This window comes from Sapajus apella, unplaced genomic scaffold, assembly GCF_009761245.1.
Source record: "Sapajus apella isolate SASKATOON/1434 unplaced genomic scaffold, GSC_monkey_1.0 scaffold56, whole genome shotgun sequence".
Classification (NCBI taxonomy): Eukaryota; Metazoa; Chordata; class Mammalia; order Primates; family Cebidae; genus Sapajus; species Sapajus apella.
Window position 1 is genome coordinate 6634542 of NW_022436996.1, and position 14343 is coordinate 6648884.

Below are 14343 nucleotides of genomic sequence, written 5' to 3' on the forward strand. Positions count from 1 at the left end.
TATAGCTGTATTTTAATCTTAAGGTGTAAGGAATATACTAGATAATTTGTCAAAATATCTAAGTATAATGATAATTTTTCTTCGGGACTATAAAATTACACAAAGTGTCTTCTAATGTCTTATGATAATATAGTTATTAAAATTCATAATGTAATTATGCAAGCTTTTATTATATAAGTTTTTCATAGCAGTTGAGTGGTTTTCTAATTATCCCCAAAATGGCATCCAAACATTCTCAATCTCTAAATCTCACTGGATTAGGTTCACCCATATTATATGAAATGTAAATGCTTTTTGAAATGAGATAAAATTTTGGTATCAAACCTAACTTTTAAATTATGATGAATAATACATAATTACCAGAAAATTCTTATTTCTCAAATAAAATTATTCAATATTATTTTTATCTTAGAGTATGACTTTCTGTGGCATATTTTTGAGAACTGTTTACTGCGAACATAATATTAAACTGTCCACTAAAAGGAATGTAAGATGTATGTTAGCCAAATCTCAGAGAAAAACCAATGGAAATATTGAGAACTAAATTTACATATGTCTTGTCCCCTCTCCCTACCGCTGAATAAAATTACAAACAATAAAACGCTCCTTGTGCTGATACAAAGAGAGGGTACTAAAGGTGTGATAAGAGAGATAATGGTTCATTGGGAGTACTAAGGAAAGGTATTGTGATGAGAATATATTTAAGGCCATATCTGAAGGGTTAGAAAACTCCAGATACGGCTGGGCGCGGTGGCTCATGCCTGTAATCCCAGCACTTTGGGAGGCCGAGGTGGGCGGATCATGAGGTCAGGAGTTTGAGACCATACCGATGAACATGGTGAAACCTCATCTCTACTAAAAGAACAAAAATTAGCTGGGCGTGGTGGTGGGTGCCTGTAATCCCAGCTACTCAGGAGGTGGAGGCAGGAGAATCGCTTGATCCTGGGAGGCAGATGTCGCAGTGAGCCGAGATTGTGCCACCGCACTCCAGCCTGGGCAACAGAGTGAGACTCCATCTCCAAAAAAAAAAAAAAAAAAAAAAAAGCCAGACATTTGTTAAAGGTCTGGAATGGTATAGTGAAGTGTTCTGAGTCAGTTGGACTCTGATTGATGAAGAGCTTGGCATGTCTGAAGGACAGCAAGGAAGCCAGAATAGCTGGAGCATAGCAGCAGGGAGGCAAGTACCACAAGAGGAGGTGGGCACTGGGAAAGGTTTGTCTTTTAAGTGCTCTGAAAATTATGAAGATTTGAAATGGAATAGTGACCTGCTTGGTCACATTTGTACTTTTGAAAAGTTCCTCTGGCTGCTGTGGAGAAAGGCTTGATTAGATTAAGGGTGGGAGAAGCATAAACAGCAGTAGACTCTTGCAGCAGGTTAGGTGAGAGATGGTGGTGGCCAGGACTGGGCTGCTGGCAGGGGAAGTGCAAAGTAGAATGATTGGAGACACAACTTGCAGATAAAAAGTCTTGGATTTACTGATGACTTGCATTGAGGAAATGTTGGCTCAGAGGATTGAAGGATCAGAGGAGAATGACAAGGGACTAGATACCATTTATAAGGATGGGGAAGACTGGGATGAAACTAGTTAAGGGAGAAATTTTAAACATGGCAAACTTAAGAGGGTGTGTGTGAGAAAATGGAAATGCTAAGAAGGAAGTTGAAAATCCTGCTAATTTGGAGATGTCAGGTTAAAACTAAAAATAAGAATGTGGGAGACATCTTCCAAGAGGCCCTCAATGTAGATAATACCATTTAGAATCTAGGCTCAAGCCCTGGGAAACTCTAGGGCTTTGGAAATCAGATAGAGGAAGAACATGTATAGGAGATGAGATTAGCGAGAAGGTCAGTGAAACATCCATAGATGTGCTGCTGCCAAATCCAGCAGAGCAGTATGCCAGATGTTAGGAGTGTGAGTAAAACGAAAAAAGAGAAACAGCTTTTGACAACACAGAGGTTTCCTAAGACCCTGGACTACTAATAGTAGGGAAGAAGACATAGGTACAGATTTAAGTTGATTTGAAATTATAAAAGTAAGGTAATTGACCTACAGTGGTTGCTGCTCAAGTGTAATCAGCATAGTGTTACCTGAGCTCGGTTAGAGATTTGATGGGTAAGAAAGAAAACCTAAGCGTAATCTTGGAGTAAAAAGTGTTTGTTGGAGAGAATGAGTTGGATTGCTGGACTTCAATGTGTGTGGGTTGAGTTTATGACTTAAAAGTGAAACCAGTCTATTGCTTGCATGGTTTTTCTATAGGTAATGTTACTCTGTTACCTGTCTGTTACCCCAAAAGTAGTCACATTCTTATTTCTGGTCATCGTAATTCCTGGTGATATTTTTATGTGATTAATGAGATATTACTTGTTAATATTTGATAATATTCTAGAAACCTGGTAAGTACTGTGTACCTTGACTTACTGGTAAAATTATAGCATGCACCATTAAATTACCTAATTCAGAATAGGTTTTTTATTGTTTGACATTTGTTTTGTGTTTTTCTTAAAAATGTTATCTTTGTGGAGTAAACATTTTTCTTTATGCTGTTTAGCATTTTCATCAGATTAGTTCAGGGTATTGCTGAATGTGGTTATTTGGAAGTAAAATGCTTTAGTTTAAGTTACATAGATTTTAATAAGATACTATTTTTTATATAATTTATCAGATACTGTAGGCGTTTTAATTTGCAAATTTAGGACAGTTTGCTTTAAAGTTTTTTCACTTCTGTCCATTGGATGTCATTTCCATAAAGTTTTCATTCCCTTAAGTAAAAACGGAAACCCAAACCCACAATTAATAGTCACTGAAGAAAGAGTGATTAAATGTTAAGATTATAATGGTATTTGTATTTTAACATTACAAACCAACTCTCCACAGTTTAAAGTTTATGCATTTATCAATTGCTTATGTTTCTCATTGCATTCTTTGGCCTACTGGTTTTGGTTGTTTATAGCTATAGTACATAGAATACCTTACGGTTATCCATTTTTCCTTTTAAGTAGAGTGATAGTTGTTAGAAGAAAAATAATCTCTTAATACTTTCTTCTAGTGTGATTGACTTTTATTTACTATTTGGTGCAGTAATTGCAGTTCATGAGTCAATGTTGATGTCATATAAACCTTAATTTTTAATGTTTCATTGTAGTGATGTCTCAGCCGGAATATTTAATGTAAATTGTAGTAGCAAACATTTAAGTTATTTAAGTTATACTTAAATGTTTAAGTCACTGTTAGTGATAAAGTTATTTTGCCTTCCTTGAAGCAATTTGTCCTAAATTTCCATACTTTTACATTTGTTTTTGCTGTTCTAAAATTCCTAAGTTGCTGGCTTTGACTTTTTATGTTGCTGAGTTTTACACATCTATTTTCTCAACTGCCATATCCTAGGGGGCTTGGAGTACCCATAATACAGTGAGCCCACCTTCCTGGTCCCCAGACATTTCAGAAGGTCGGGAAATTTTTAAACCCAGGCAGCTTCCTGGCAGTGCCATTTGGAGCATCAAAGTGGTAAATAAAATTGCATTTACATTCATATATCATTTCTTTCTGATTTGTTTTGCCTTACTGGATGTTAAGAATTAAATCTTTCTTTTCTAGATTGAGTTTCCAGAGACACTTTTTAAATCTAAAACTTTTAATGTAAAGAAACAATATGCTTCCATTTAAAAATCAAGTATACATTTTAATACCTCTTTTTATGGTTAATTCCTTTTGTGTTGTGATTACTACTGTTTTTATGAGGGAGAAGTCCTTGACATGTAGACCAAAAGGTAATTAAGGACCTTTTCATTCATGATGTCATAAAACTTTGTTGCTTAGAAAAGAGCGAAAGAAAAATTTCGTTAATTTATTATATTCTTATGGAGAAGAAATACCAAAATTGTGGCGGATTTCATTGTCTGTGGTTAATACATTAAAATGACAAGGCTTTCCCCCAATGACATTGGTTGATGGCTCTGCTAGTCCTTGAAGTTAGGTAGTAATGTGATGCATTTTGAAGAGAAAAAAAATTATTTGAAAAAGCATTAACCCCAAAATTAAAATGCTTTATTGGTTAGAGATGACAGTTTTTCTTCATCTTCTATATTTAATATTCTGGAATATGGCTGTTTAGACTAATCAAGGATTTTAAGGAATTCTAGAGAACACTTTATTTTCTTTCATGACTGGCAGAAATATTTTTTACCTCCCTACCTCCCCCTGGTATCATCTAAAGATATTGAGGTATAAATATTTTAAGAGTCATTTATTTGACAGTTTTGTAACATAGACCAGCAATTTTCACTTTTTTTTTCCTGGGTCAGCATTTGATGTTGGAGAAAATAAATTGAGAGATTATTGTAGTCTTGATTTTTAATAACTGATTTAATTTTTCAAAAATCTTTTGTTTAAAAACAAAACAAACTGGGCCAGGCGCAGTGGCTCATGCCTGTAATTCCAGCACTTTGAGAGGCTGAGGTGGGCAGATCACTTGAGGTCCAGGAGTTCAAGACCAACCTGGTCAACATGGTGAAACTCTGTCTCTACTAAAAATACAAAACAAAATTAGTTGGGCTTCGTGGCACATGCCTGTAATCCCAGCTACTGGGGAGGCTGAGGCAGGAGAATTGCTTGAACCTGGGAGGCGGAGGTTGCAGTGAGCTAAGATCATCGCATACATTGCACTCCAGCCTGGGCGAAGAAGTGAGACTCCATTTCAAAAAACCAAAACAAACAAAAGCAAACTAACCTGACCCTATCCATCTCTTGTTCAAAGAAGCTGATGCACCTCTCAGGGTCAGGGGATCTCAAGGAGGGCAGGGTAAGAGAACACAGGAGTGGCAGTTTGAAACTGGAAGCTGGCTCTGTATTTATTACATCCAAGGGGAAAAAACAATTTCTACCTTCCCTTTTGTTCATGTGTATCTATTTTATGCTTACAATATCACCATAAATTTTTGACTTCGAAATCATTCTGCTAAATAGGAAATAAGTTAATTTCAAACTATGATAAGGCACATCAGTTGAATTATGACATATTATTTAACTTGTTGCAGGGGAAAGATCAAAGTATTTTCCTGATCATCTGGATAATTTTAAATATACATAATTTGAGGCCAGGCATGGTGGCTCATGCCTGTAGTCCTAGCACTTTGGGAGGCCGAGGCAAGTTGATCACCTGAGGTCGGGAGTTTGAGACCAGCCTGACCAGTATAAAGAAACCCCATCCCTACTAAAAATACAGAATTAGCTGGGCATTGTGGCTCATGCTTGTAGTCCCAGCTACTCTGGAGGCTGAGGCAGGAGAATCGCTTGAACCCGGGAAGCTGGGATTGTGGTGAGCCGAGATCGCATCATTGCACTCCAGTGTGGGCAACAAGAGCAAAACTCTGTCTCAAACAAACAAACATACATAATTTATCTACTTATGCAGTTCCCAGGTTTTTTCAAGGAGTAATTAATCAATACAAACAAGGTAGGGGGGTTGGGAAAACTGTACTCTGGTACTTAATGTCTTAAATTATCAGAGAATTTAACATGTTTTCCTATAGCTTTATTTCTTGTGTGGGGTAAGAAGTCAGATAAATAATTTCCATTTCAGGTATTTATTATTCAGATTATTTAAAACAAAGCTTTCACAAAACCTTTTGTCAGCTTTCCTATAATTCTCAAATAATTTTTCTGGATGGACACTTTGGCTTACTCCTGTAATCCCAGCACTTTGGGAGGCAGAAGCAGGAGGATCACTTCAGCCCAGGAGTTGTGGGCTGCAGTGAGCCATCACTGCACCATTGCACTCCAGCCTGAATGACAGAGCAAGTTTGTGTCTCAAAATTAAAAATAATAACAACGATAATAAATTTTCCTCGAAATACTATGGTGAATGAGGTAGAAATGTTGAGTTCATAAGAGAACTGTTGAATAGTGAAGGAAACTGACTTAATTTTAATGACAGGAAGAATACTGTAATACACTAGCAAAAATGAACTTTCATGCCGATATAGCAGTACAGAATAGGGTTCCAAACCAGGGACGCTGGAACCAGATTTGCTAGCTGTGTTACCTTGGACAAGTTACTTAATCTTTTTATTCTTTAGCACACTCATTTAAAATGGGGATAATAAAACAGTAACTGCTATATGGGGTTGTTGAGAGTAAAAAATACTTAGATTAGCACATAGTAAGTATTCAGTAGATGTTAGCTATTACTGTAATCACTGTGAGACCAGTTAATGAGAGAGCTCTTCCTTACACTTTGTATTGAATACAATTTGTTGCACTTGGAAATATCTGAATCAGGTTGTAGCTGTTGTAGCCACTTAGAATGTAGGAATGGGAAACAGTAAAATCATGCAAAGCCTTCCTGATAGTGTTCACAGTGACAGGCCCAAGGTATAATTCTAAGGTTGTAAGCCTTTTATATTTAGATTTTTAAGTTGTGGAGTAATCTTTTAAAGGTACAAATAATAAGCCAGGCTTCGTAATACTTAGAATGTGTTTGTGTAACATTAAATAAAATGTTTTATCTCAGTGGCATTCGGATTTAAAAATTTCTTTGGGCTGTCACAAAAGGTTGACTTTCCTAATCTGTTACATAGGGCCGTGGGTCTGGATTTCCAGGAAAGCGGAGACCTCGAGGTGCAGGACTGTCGGGGCGAGGTGGCCGAGGCAGGTCAAAACTGAAAAGTGGAATCGGAGCTGTTGTATTGCCTGGGGTGAGGCTTGCTTCATGTATCTTTTCTCTAATCTAAATGTCAATTAATGATGAAAAATCTCACTTGTACAAGGTATTTCGATGTTAAGAGTCATACAAATAGGCCAAAATGTTTATTTTACTGTCTCTACTTTCCTTTTTTTTTGGACTCTCTTATTAAGTTTTCTTTATATTTACTTTCTCATCTTTCTCTTTTCTTACCTTCCTCTTTGACTGTTCATCTATGCCAATCCTTTCTAAAAAGTCAATATGTAATATATATGCTGTAAAAAAATTTTTTTTTCTGAGACAAAGTCTCGCTCTGTTGTTAGGCGCCAGGCTGGAGTTCAGTGGCACGATCTCAGCTCACTGCAACCTCTGCCTCCTGGGTTCAAGCAGTTCTCCTGCCCCAGCCTCCCAAGTAACTGAGACTGCAGGTGCATGCCATCATACCCAGCCAATTTGTGTATTTTAGTAGAGACGAGGTTTCACCATGTTGGTCGGGATAGTCTTGATCTCTTGACCTCGCGATCTGCCCGCCTCGGCCTCCCAAAGTGTTGGGATTATAGGGCATGAGCCACCATGCCCGGCCTTATTTAAAAAATTTCAAGACTGTTAAATATTTGCTTATTGGCATGTTACGAGGCTTTATTTAGATGTGCATTACAAATATATTTGCTAACTACTGGCAAATATTTTTAATGTAACAACTTTGCTATTTTATTAAAATCCTGTCTTTTAAATTCTGAAATGTCATTTTAAGTTCAGGAGACAGGTGAAATTGTTCAAGTTTAGTACTAAACCAGGAGTAGCTTAGATTCTTGTCATTTTTTCAAAAAGGAAAAATTTTAAAGCAGGCTTATTGAGGTATAGTTGATATAAGCTATGTTTGACATGTATAATTTCTTAAGTTTTGATATATGTATACACCCTTGAAAACCATACCACAATCATGATAGTGAGTATATTCATCTCCCAAAGTGTCTTTATGCACCTTTGCATCCCCCCTGCTGTCCATCCTTGTCCCTAAGATTAGTTTGCATTTTCTAGAGTTGTGTATAAGTGGAATCATACAGAACTGTACACTTTTTGGACTGATTTTTTTTAGCACAATTATTTTGAGATTCTTCTATGCTGCTGTATTTGTTAACGATGCACTCCTTTTTGTTGCTGATTATTAATAAAACTGTGGATGCACCATGGTTGTAGACCTGTGCACTTTTAAAAAAATTTTTTCTGAGACAGGGTCTCATTTTCCAGGCTGGAAGTGCAGTGGTGTGATTATAGTTCACTCCAACTTCGACCTCTCACCTCCGTTTCCAGGTAGCTGGGACCATAGGTATGCACCACCACACCCAGCTAATTTTTAAAAATCTTAATAGAGACAGTGTCTTGCTATGTTGTCCAGGCTGATGTCGAACTTCTGAGCTCAAGCAGTTCTTCCACCTTGGCTTCCCAAAGTGCTGGGATTACAGGCATGAGTCACCATCCCCAGCCTCTAGTCTTACATTCTTGTAATGTTTTCATCTGATTTTGATATCAGCATAATTCCAGCTTCATAGAATGAATCAGGAAGTATATTCTCCTTCTCAGTTTTCTGGAAAAGTTGCGTAGTAGTGGAAATGTTTCTTCCTTATATTATACATGAATTTATTAGTGAAAGCATCTTGGCCTGAAATTTTCTTTGTGGGATGGTGTTTGTTTTCTGTTTGTTTGTTTGTTTGTTTTTTCCCCCCCTCTTTTCTTTTGAGATGGAATTTCACTCTTGTTGCGCAAGCTGGAGGGCCATGGTGCGATTTCACCTCACTGCAACCTCTGCCTCCCGGGTTCAAGTGATTCTCCTGCCTCAGCCTCCCGAGTAGCTGGGATTACAGGAGCCCATCGCCATGCCCAACTAATTTTTTTGCATTTTTAGTAGAGACAAGGTTTCACCATGTTGGCCAGGCGGGTCATGAACTCTTGACTTCAGGTGATCCACCTGTCTCAGCCTCCCAAGATGCTGGCATGAGCCACCTTACCCAGTCTGGAGTGCAGTGGCATGATCTCCACTCTCTGCAACCTTCACCTCCTGGGTTCAAGCGATTCTCCTGCCTCAGCCTTCCGAGTAGCTGGGATTACAGGTGCAAACCAATATGCCTGGCTAGTTTTTGTGTTTTTGGTAGAGATAGGGTTTTGCTATGTTGGCCAGGCTGGTCTGGAACTCCTGACCTTGGGTGATGCACCTGCCTCGGCCTCCCAAAATGCTGGAATTACAAGGTGAGTCACCACACCCAACCCTGTGGGGTGGTTTTTAACAACGAATTTTATATCTTTAATAGGTACCTATTTAGGTTGTTATTTCTCCTTGCGTAAATTTGCATTTTTCAAGAAATTTGTTCATTTTGTCTAAATTGACAAATTAAAGGAATAGAGTAGATCATAATATTTATTTAGTACCTCTAGAATCTGTAGTGATGTCACCTTCCTTATTCTTGATACTAATAATTTGTATCTTACCTTATTTTTTTCCTGATCAGTCTTACTAGAGATGTATCCATTTTATTAATCTTCTTGAGTCAGCCTTTGTTTTCATGGACTTTTCTCTGTTTTCTTTTTCCTTTCTGTTTTATTGATTTATATTCTCATCTTTATTTTTTCCTTTCTTCTCACTTGGAGTTTAATTTGATCTTCGTTTGTTGTTTACTCTTATGTGGCCCTGCTTGGAAGGGACACTTGTGAACTTTGGATCAGAGCTTTCTATTCTCCTTGGCTTAGATCTGTGGTCTAGCAAAGTGAAATTTCTATCACTTTCTGGACAAATGACACTATTACCTATCCAGGCAACAATAGCACATATTTTCTCAAAGATTACCCTTGTCCTCAAGATAGGTTTTATTTTTCTAGCAGTCTGAAGGTCATGAAATAAATTATAAAATGAAAACAATTGGCCCTCAAGCTAGATGATACTGTTTTCTTTCTTGCATGGACAATTGTTATTTTAAAAATTTTGGTTTTACTGCGCTTAATATTTAAATATGACTCTCCACTGCCACTTGAATTTAGGGGACATTGTAGTTTTCTGCTCCAGAGTTTGTTTCTGGTTTATACTGGGAATATATTGTTTATCACTTTTAGTGAAAGCATTCACTGGTTAAATTTCCTTTCAAAAATAATAATGGATCTTTACAATTTCTTTGAGCTGCTCGGTGTGTAAAATGTATTGAATTTTCTGTTAGTGGATCGGGAGGTAGAAATGGATGCTTTATCTGTATTTTAGCCATTTCCATAATTATACATCTCAACAGTCCTCTGACTGCATTACTTTACTTTTAGTAGTCACTTAATTTCTTACTAATGATGATTATTCTGCTTTTGCGAGTCATCTTGGATGATTCTCTAAAATCTTAGCTATTTTGAGGTATGCATATAATACGTGAATACATTTTCTCTATTAAAAAAATTGAAGCATTGTAGGTGGATAAGAGATTACCATTACTACCTCCTTAGTCCTTTTTTTTTTCCCCATTTATTTATTTTATTGCCTTTTAGGTTTTGGGGTACATGTGAAGAACATGCAAAATTGTTGCATAGGTACACACGTGGCAGTGTGATTTGCTGCCTTCCTCCCCATCACCTACATCTGGCATTTCTCGTCTTGCTCTCTCTCCCCAGCTTCCCACCCCCCATCGTCCCTCCCCTATTTCCCCCCAACTGACCACAGTGTGTAGTGCTCCCCTCCCTGTGTCCATGTGTTGTCATTGTTCAACACCCGCCTATGAGTGAGAACATGCGGTATTTGATCTTCTGCTCTTCTGTCAGTTTGCTGAGAATGATGGTTTCCAGGTTCATCCATGTCCCTACAAAGGTCCCAAACTCATCGTTTTTGATGGCTGCATAATATTCCATGGTGTATATGTGCCACATTTTCCCTATCCAGTCTATCGTCGATGGGCATTTGGGTTGGTTCCAGGTCTTTGCTATTGTAAACAGTGCTGCAATGAACATTCGTGTGCACGTGTCCTTATAGTAGAACGGTTTGTAATCCTTTGGATATATACCCAGTAATGGGATTGCTGGGTCAAATGGAATTTCTAGGTCCTTCAGAAATCGCCACACTGTCTTCCACAATGGTTGAACTAATTTACACTCCCACCAACAGTGCAAAAGTGTTCCTGTTTCTCCACATCCTCTCCAGCATCTGTTGTCTCCAGATTTTTTAATGATCGCCATTCTAACTGGCGTGAGATGGTATCTCAATGTTGTTTTGATTTGCATTTCTCTGATGACCAGTGATGATGAGCATTTTTTCATATGTTTGTTGGCCTCATGTATGTCTTCTTTTGTAAAGTGTCTGTTCATATCCTTTTCCCACTTTTGAATGGGCTCATTAGTTTTTTTCTTGTAAATCTATTTTAGTTCTTTGTAAATTCTGGATATCAGCCCTTTGTCAGATGGGTAAACTGCAAAATTTTTTTCCCATTCTGTTGGTTGCCGATTCACTCTAATGACTGTTTCTTTTGCTGTGCAGAAGCTGTGGAGTTTGATTAGGTCCCATTTGTCTATTTTGGCTTTTGTTGCCAATGCTTTTTGTGTTTTGGTCATGAAGCCCTTGCCTACACCTATGTCCTGAATGGTTTTGCCTAGATTTTCTTCTAGGGTTTTTATGGTGTTAGGTCTTATGTTTAAGTCTTTAATCCATCTGGAGTTAATTTTAGTGTAAGGTGTCAGGAAGGGGTCCAGTTTCTGCTTTCTGCACATGGCTAGCCAGCTTTCCCAACACCATTTATTGAACAGGGAATCCTTTCCCCATTGCTTGTTTTTGTCTGGTTTGTCAAAGATCAGATGGTTGTAGATATGTTGTGTTGCCTCCGAGACCTCTGTTCTGTTCCATTGGTCTATATCTCTGTTTTGGTACCAGTACCATGCTGTTTTGATTACTGTAGCCCTGTAGTATAGTTTGATATCGGTAGTGTGATGCCTCCCGCTTTGTTCTTTTTGCTTAGAATTGACTTGGCTATGCGGGCTCTCTTTTGGTTCCATATGAAGTTTAAGGTGGTTTTTTCCAGTTCTGCGAAGAAGGTCATTGGTAGCTTGATGGGGATAGCATTGAATCTGTAAATTACTTTGGGCAGTATGGCCATTTTCACGATATTGATTCTTCCTAACCATGAACATGGAATGTTTCTCCATCTGTTTGTGTCCCCTCTTATTTCGTTGAGCCGTGGCTTGTAGTTCTCCTTGAAGAGGTCCTTTACGTTCCTTGTTAGTTGTATTCCTAGGTATTTTATTCTCTTTGTGGCAATTGTGAACGGAAGTTTGTTCTTGATTTGGCTCTCTTGAAGTCTGTTATTGGTGTATAGGAATGCATGTGATTTTTGCACATTGATTTTGTATACTGGGACTTTGCTGAAGTTGCTTATCAGTTTCAGGAGATTTGGGGCCGAGGCGATGGGGTCTTCTAGATATACAATCATGTCGTCTGCAAATAGAGACAATTTGACTTCCTCCTTTCCTATTTGAATGCCCTTTATTTCTTTTTCTTGCCTGATTGCTCTGGCTAGAACTTCTAATACTATATTGAATAGCAGTGGTGAGAGAGGGCATCCTTGCCTGGTGCCACATTTCAAGGGGAATGCTTCCAGTTTTTGCCCATTCAGTATGATATTGGCTGTTGGTTTGTCATAAATAACTTTTATTATTTTGAGATACGTTCCATCAATACCTAGCTTATTGAGGGTTTTTAGCATAAAGGGCTGTTGAATTTTGTCAAAGGCCTTCTCTGCATCAATTGAGATAATCATGTGGTTTTTGTCTTTGCTTCTGTTTATGTGTTGAATTACTTTTATAGACTTGTGTATGTTGAACCAGCCTTGCATCCCCGGGATGAAGCCTACTTGATCATGGTGGATAAGCTTTTTGATGTGCTGTTGCAATCGGCTTGTCAGTATTTTATTGAAGATTTTTGCATCTGTGTTCATCGTGGATGTTGGCCTGAAGTTTTCTTTTCTTGTTGAGTCTCTGCCGGGTTTTGGAATCAGGATGATGTTGGTCTCATAAAATGATTTGGGAAGAATTCCCTCTTTTTGTATTGTTTGGAATAGTTTCAGAAGGAATGGTACCAGCTCCTCTTTGTATGTCTGGTAGAATTCGGCTGTGAACCCGTCTGGACCTGGGCTTTTTTTGGGTGGTAAGCTCTTAATTGCTGCCTCAACTTCAGACCTTGTTACGGGTCTGTTCAGGGTTTCGGCTTCTTCCTGGTTTAGGCGTGGGAGGAGGCAAGTGTCCAGGAATTTATCTATTTCTTCCAGGTTTATTAGTTTATGTGCATAGAGTTGTTCGTAATAATCTCTGATGATGGTTTGAATTTCTGTGGAATCTGTGGTGATATCCCCTTTATCGTTTTTTATTGCATCAATTTGGTTATTCTCTCTTTTCTTTTTTATTAATCTGGCTAGTGGTCTGTCTATTTTGTTGATCTTTTCAAAAAACCAGCTCCTGGATTTATTGATTTTTTGAAGGGTTTTTTGTGTCTCTATCTCCTTCAGTTCTGCTCTGATCTTAGCTATTTCTTGTCTTCTGCTAGACTTTGAGTTTTTTTGATCTTGCTCCTCTAGCTCTTTCAGTTTTGACAATAGGGTGTCAATTTTTGATCTCTCCTTGCTTCTCATGTGGGCACTTATTGCTATATATTTTCCTCTAGAGACTGCTTTAAATATGTCCCAGAGATTCTGGTATGTTGTGTCTTCATTCTTGTTGGTTTTGAAGAACATCTTTATTTCTGTCTTCATTTCCTTGTTTATCCAGTCAACATTCAAGAGCAAGTTGTTCAGTTTCCATGAAGCTGTGCGGTTCTGGGTTAGTTTTTGAATTCTGAGTTCTAACTTGATTGCACTGTGGTCTGAAAGACTTGTTTGTTACGATTTCTGTTCTTTTGCATTTGCTGAAGAGTGATTTACTCCCAATTATGTGGTCAATTTTAGAGTAGGTGTGATGTGGTGCTGAGAAGAATGTATATTCTGTGGATTTGGGGTGGAGAGTTCTGTAAATGTCTATTAGGTTTGCTTGGTCCAGGTCTGAATTCAAGTCCTGGATATCTTTGTTAATTTTCTGCCTGGTTGATCTGTCTAATATTGACAATGGGGTGTTAAAGTCTCCCACTATTATTGTGTGGGAGTCTAAGTCTCTTTGTAAGTCATTAAGAACTTGCCTTATGTATCTGGGTGCTCCTGTATTGGGTGCGTATATATTCAGGATTGTTAGCTCTTCTTGTTGCATTGATCCTTTTACCATTATGTAATGTCCCTCTTTGTCTCTTATGATCTTTGTTGCTTTAACGTCTAATTTATCAGAGATGAGAATTGCAACTGCTGCTTTTTTTTGCTCTCCATTTGCTTGGTAAATCTTCCTCCATCTCTTTATTTTGAGCCTTTATGTATCCCTTTTTAATGTGGGCCACATTAAAAAGTTACTGAGGCGGATTGATCACCTGAAGTCAGGAGTTCATGACCGGCCTGTCTAGCATGGTGAAACTCCGTCTCTACTAAAAATACAGAAAATTAGCTGGGCGTGGTGGCAGGCACCTGTAATCCCAGCTCCTCGGGAGGCTGAGGCAGGAAAATCGCTTGAACCTCGGAGGTTTAAGCCATTGTTCTCCAGCTGGCCAACAAGAGTGAAACTGTGTCTCACACACAAAAA

General features: G+C 38.1%; 1 protein-coding gene across 21 annotated transcripts in view; it reads left to right on the top strand.

The window, feature by feature from the left end:
- Positions 1 to 14343, top strand: part of KMT2C (lysine methyltransferase 2C) — a 273989-nt gene that overhangs the window by 159472 nt on the left and 100174 nt on the right. For 19 of the 21 annotated variants that reach the window (XM_032244945.1, XM_032244946.1, XM_032244947.1 and 16 more), the window contains 2 exons: positions 3384 to 3503; positions 6575 to 6691. In XM_032244945.1, the coding sequence (XP_032100836.1) occupies positions 3384 to 3503; positions 6575 to 6691 (237 nt within the window). Of the gene's footprint in view, positions 1 to 1193; positions 3504 to 6574; positions 6692 to 14343 lie in introns of all 21 variants that reach the window. The other 2 variants (XM_032244954.1, XM_032244949.1) reach the window with 2 other exon arrangements.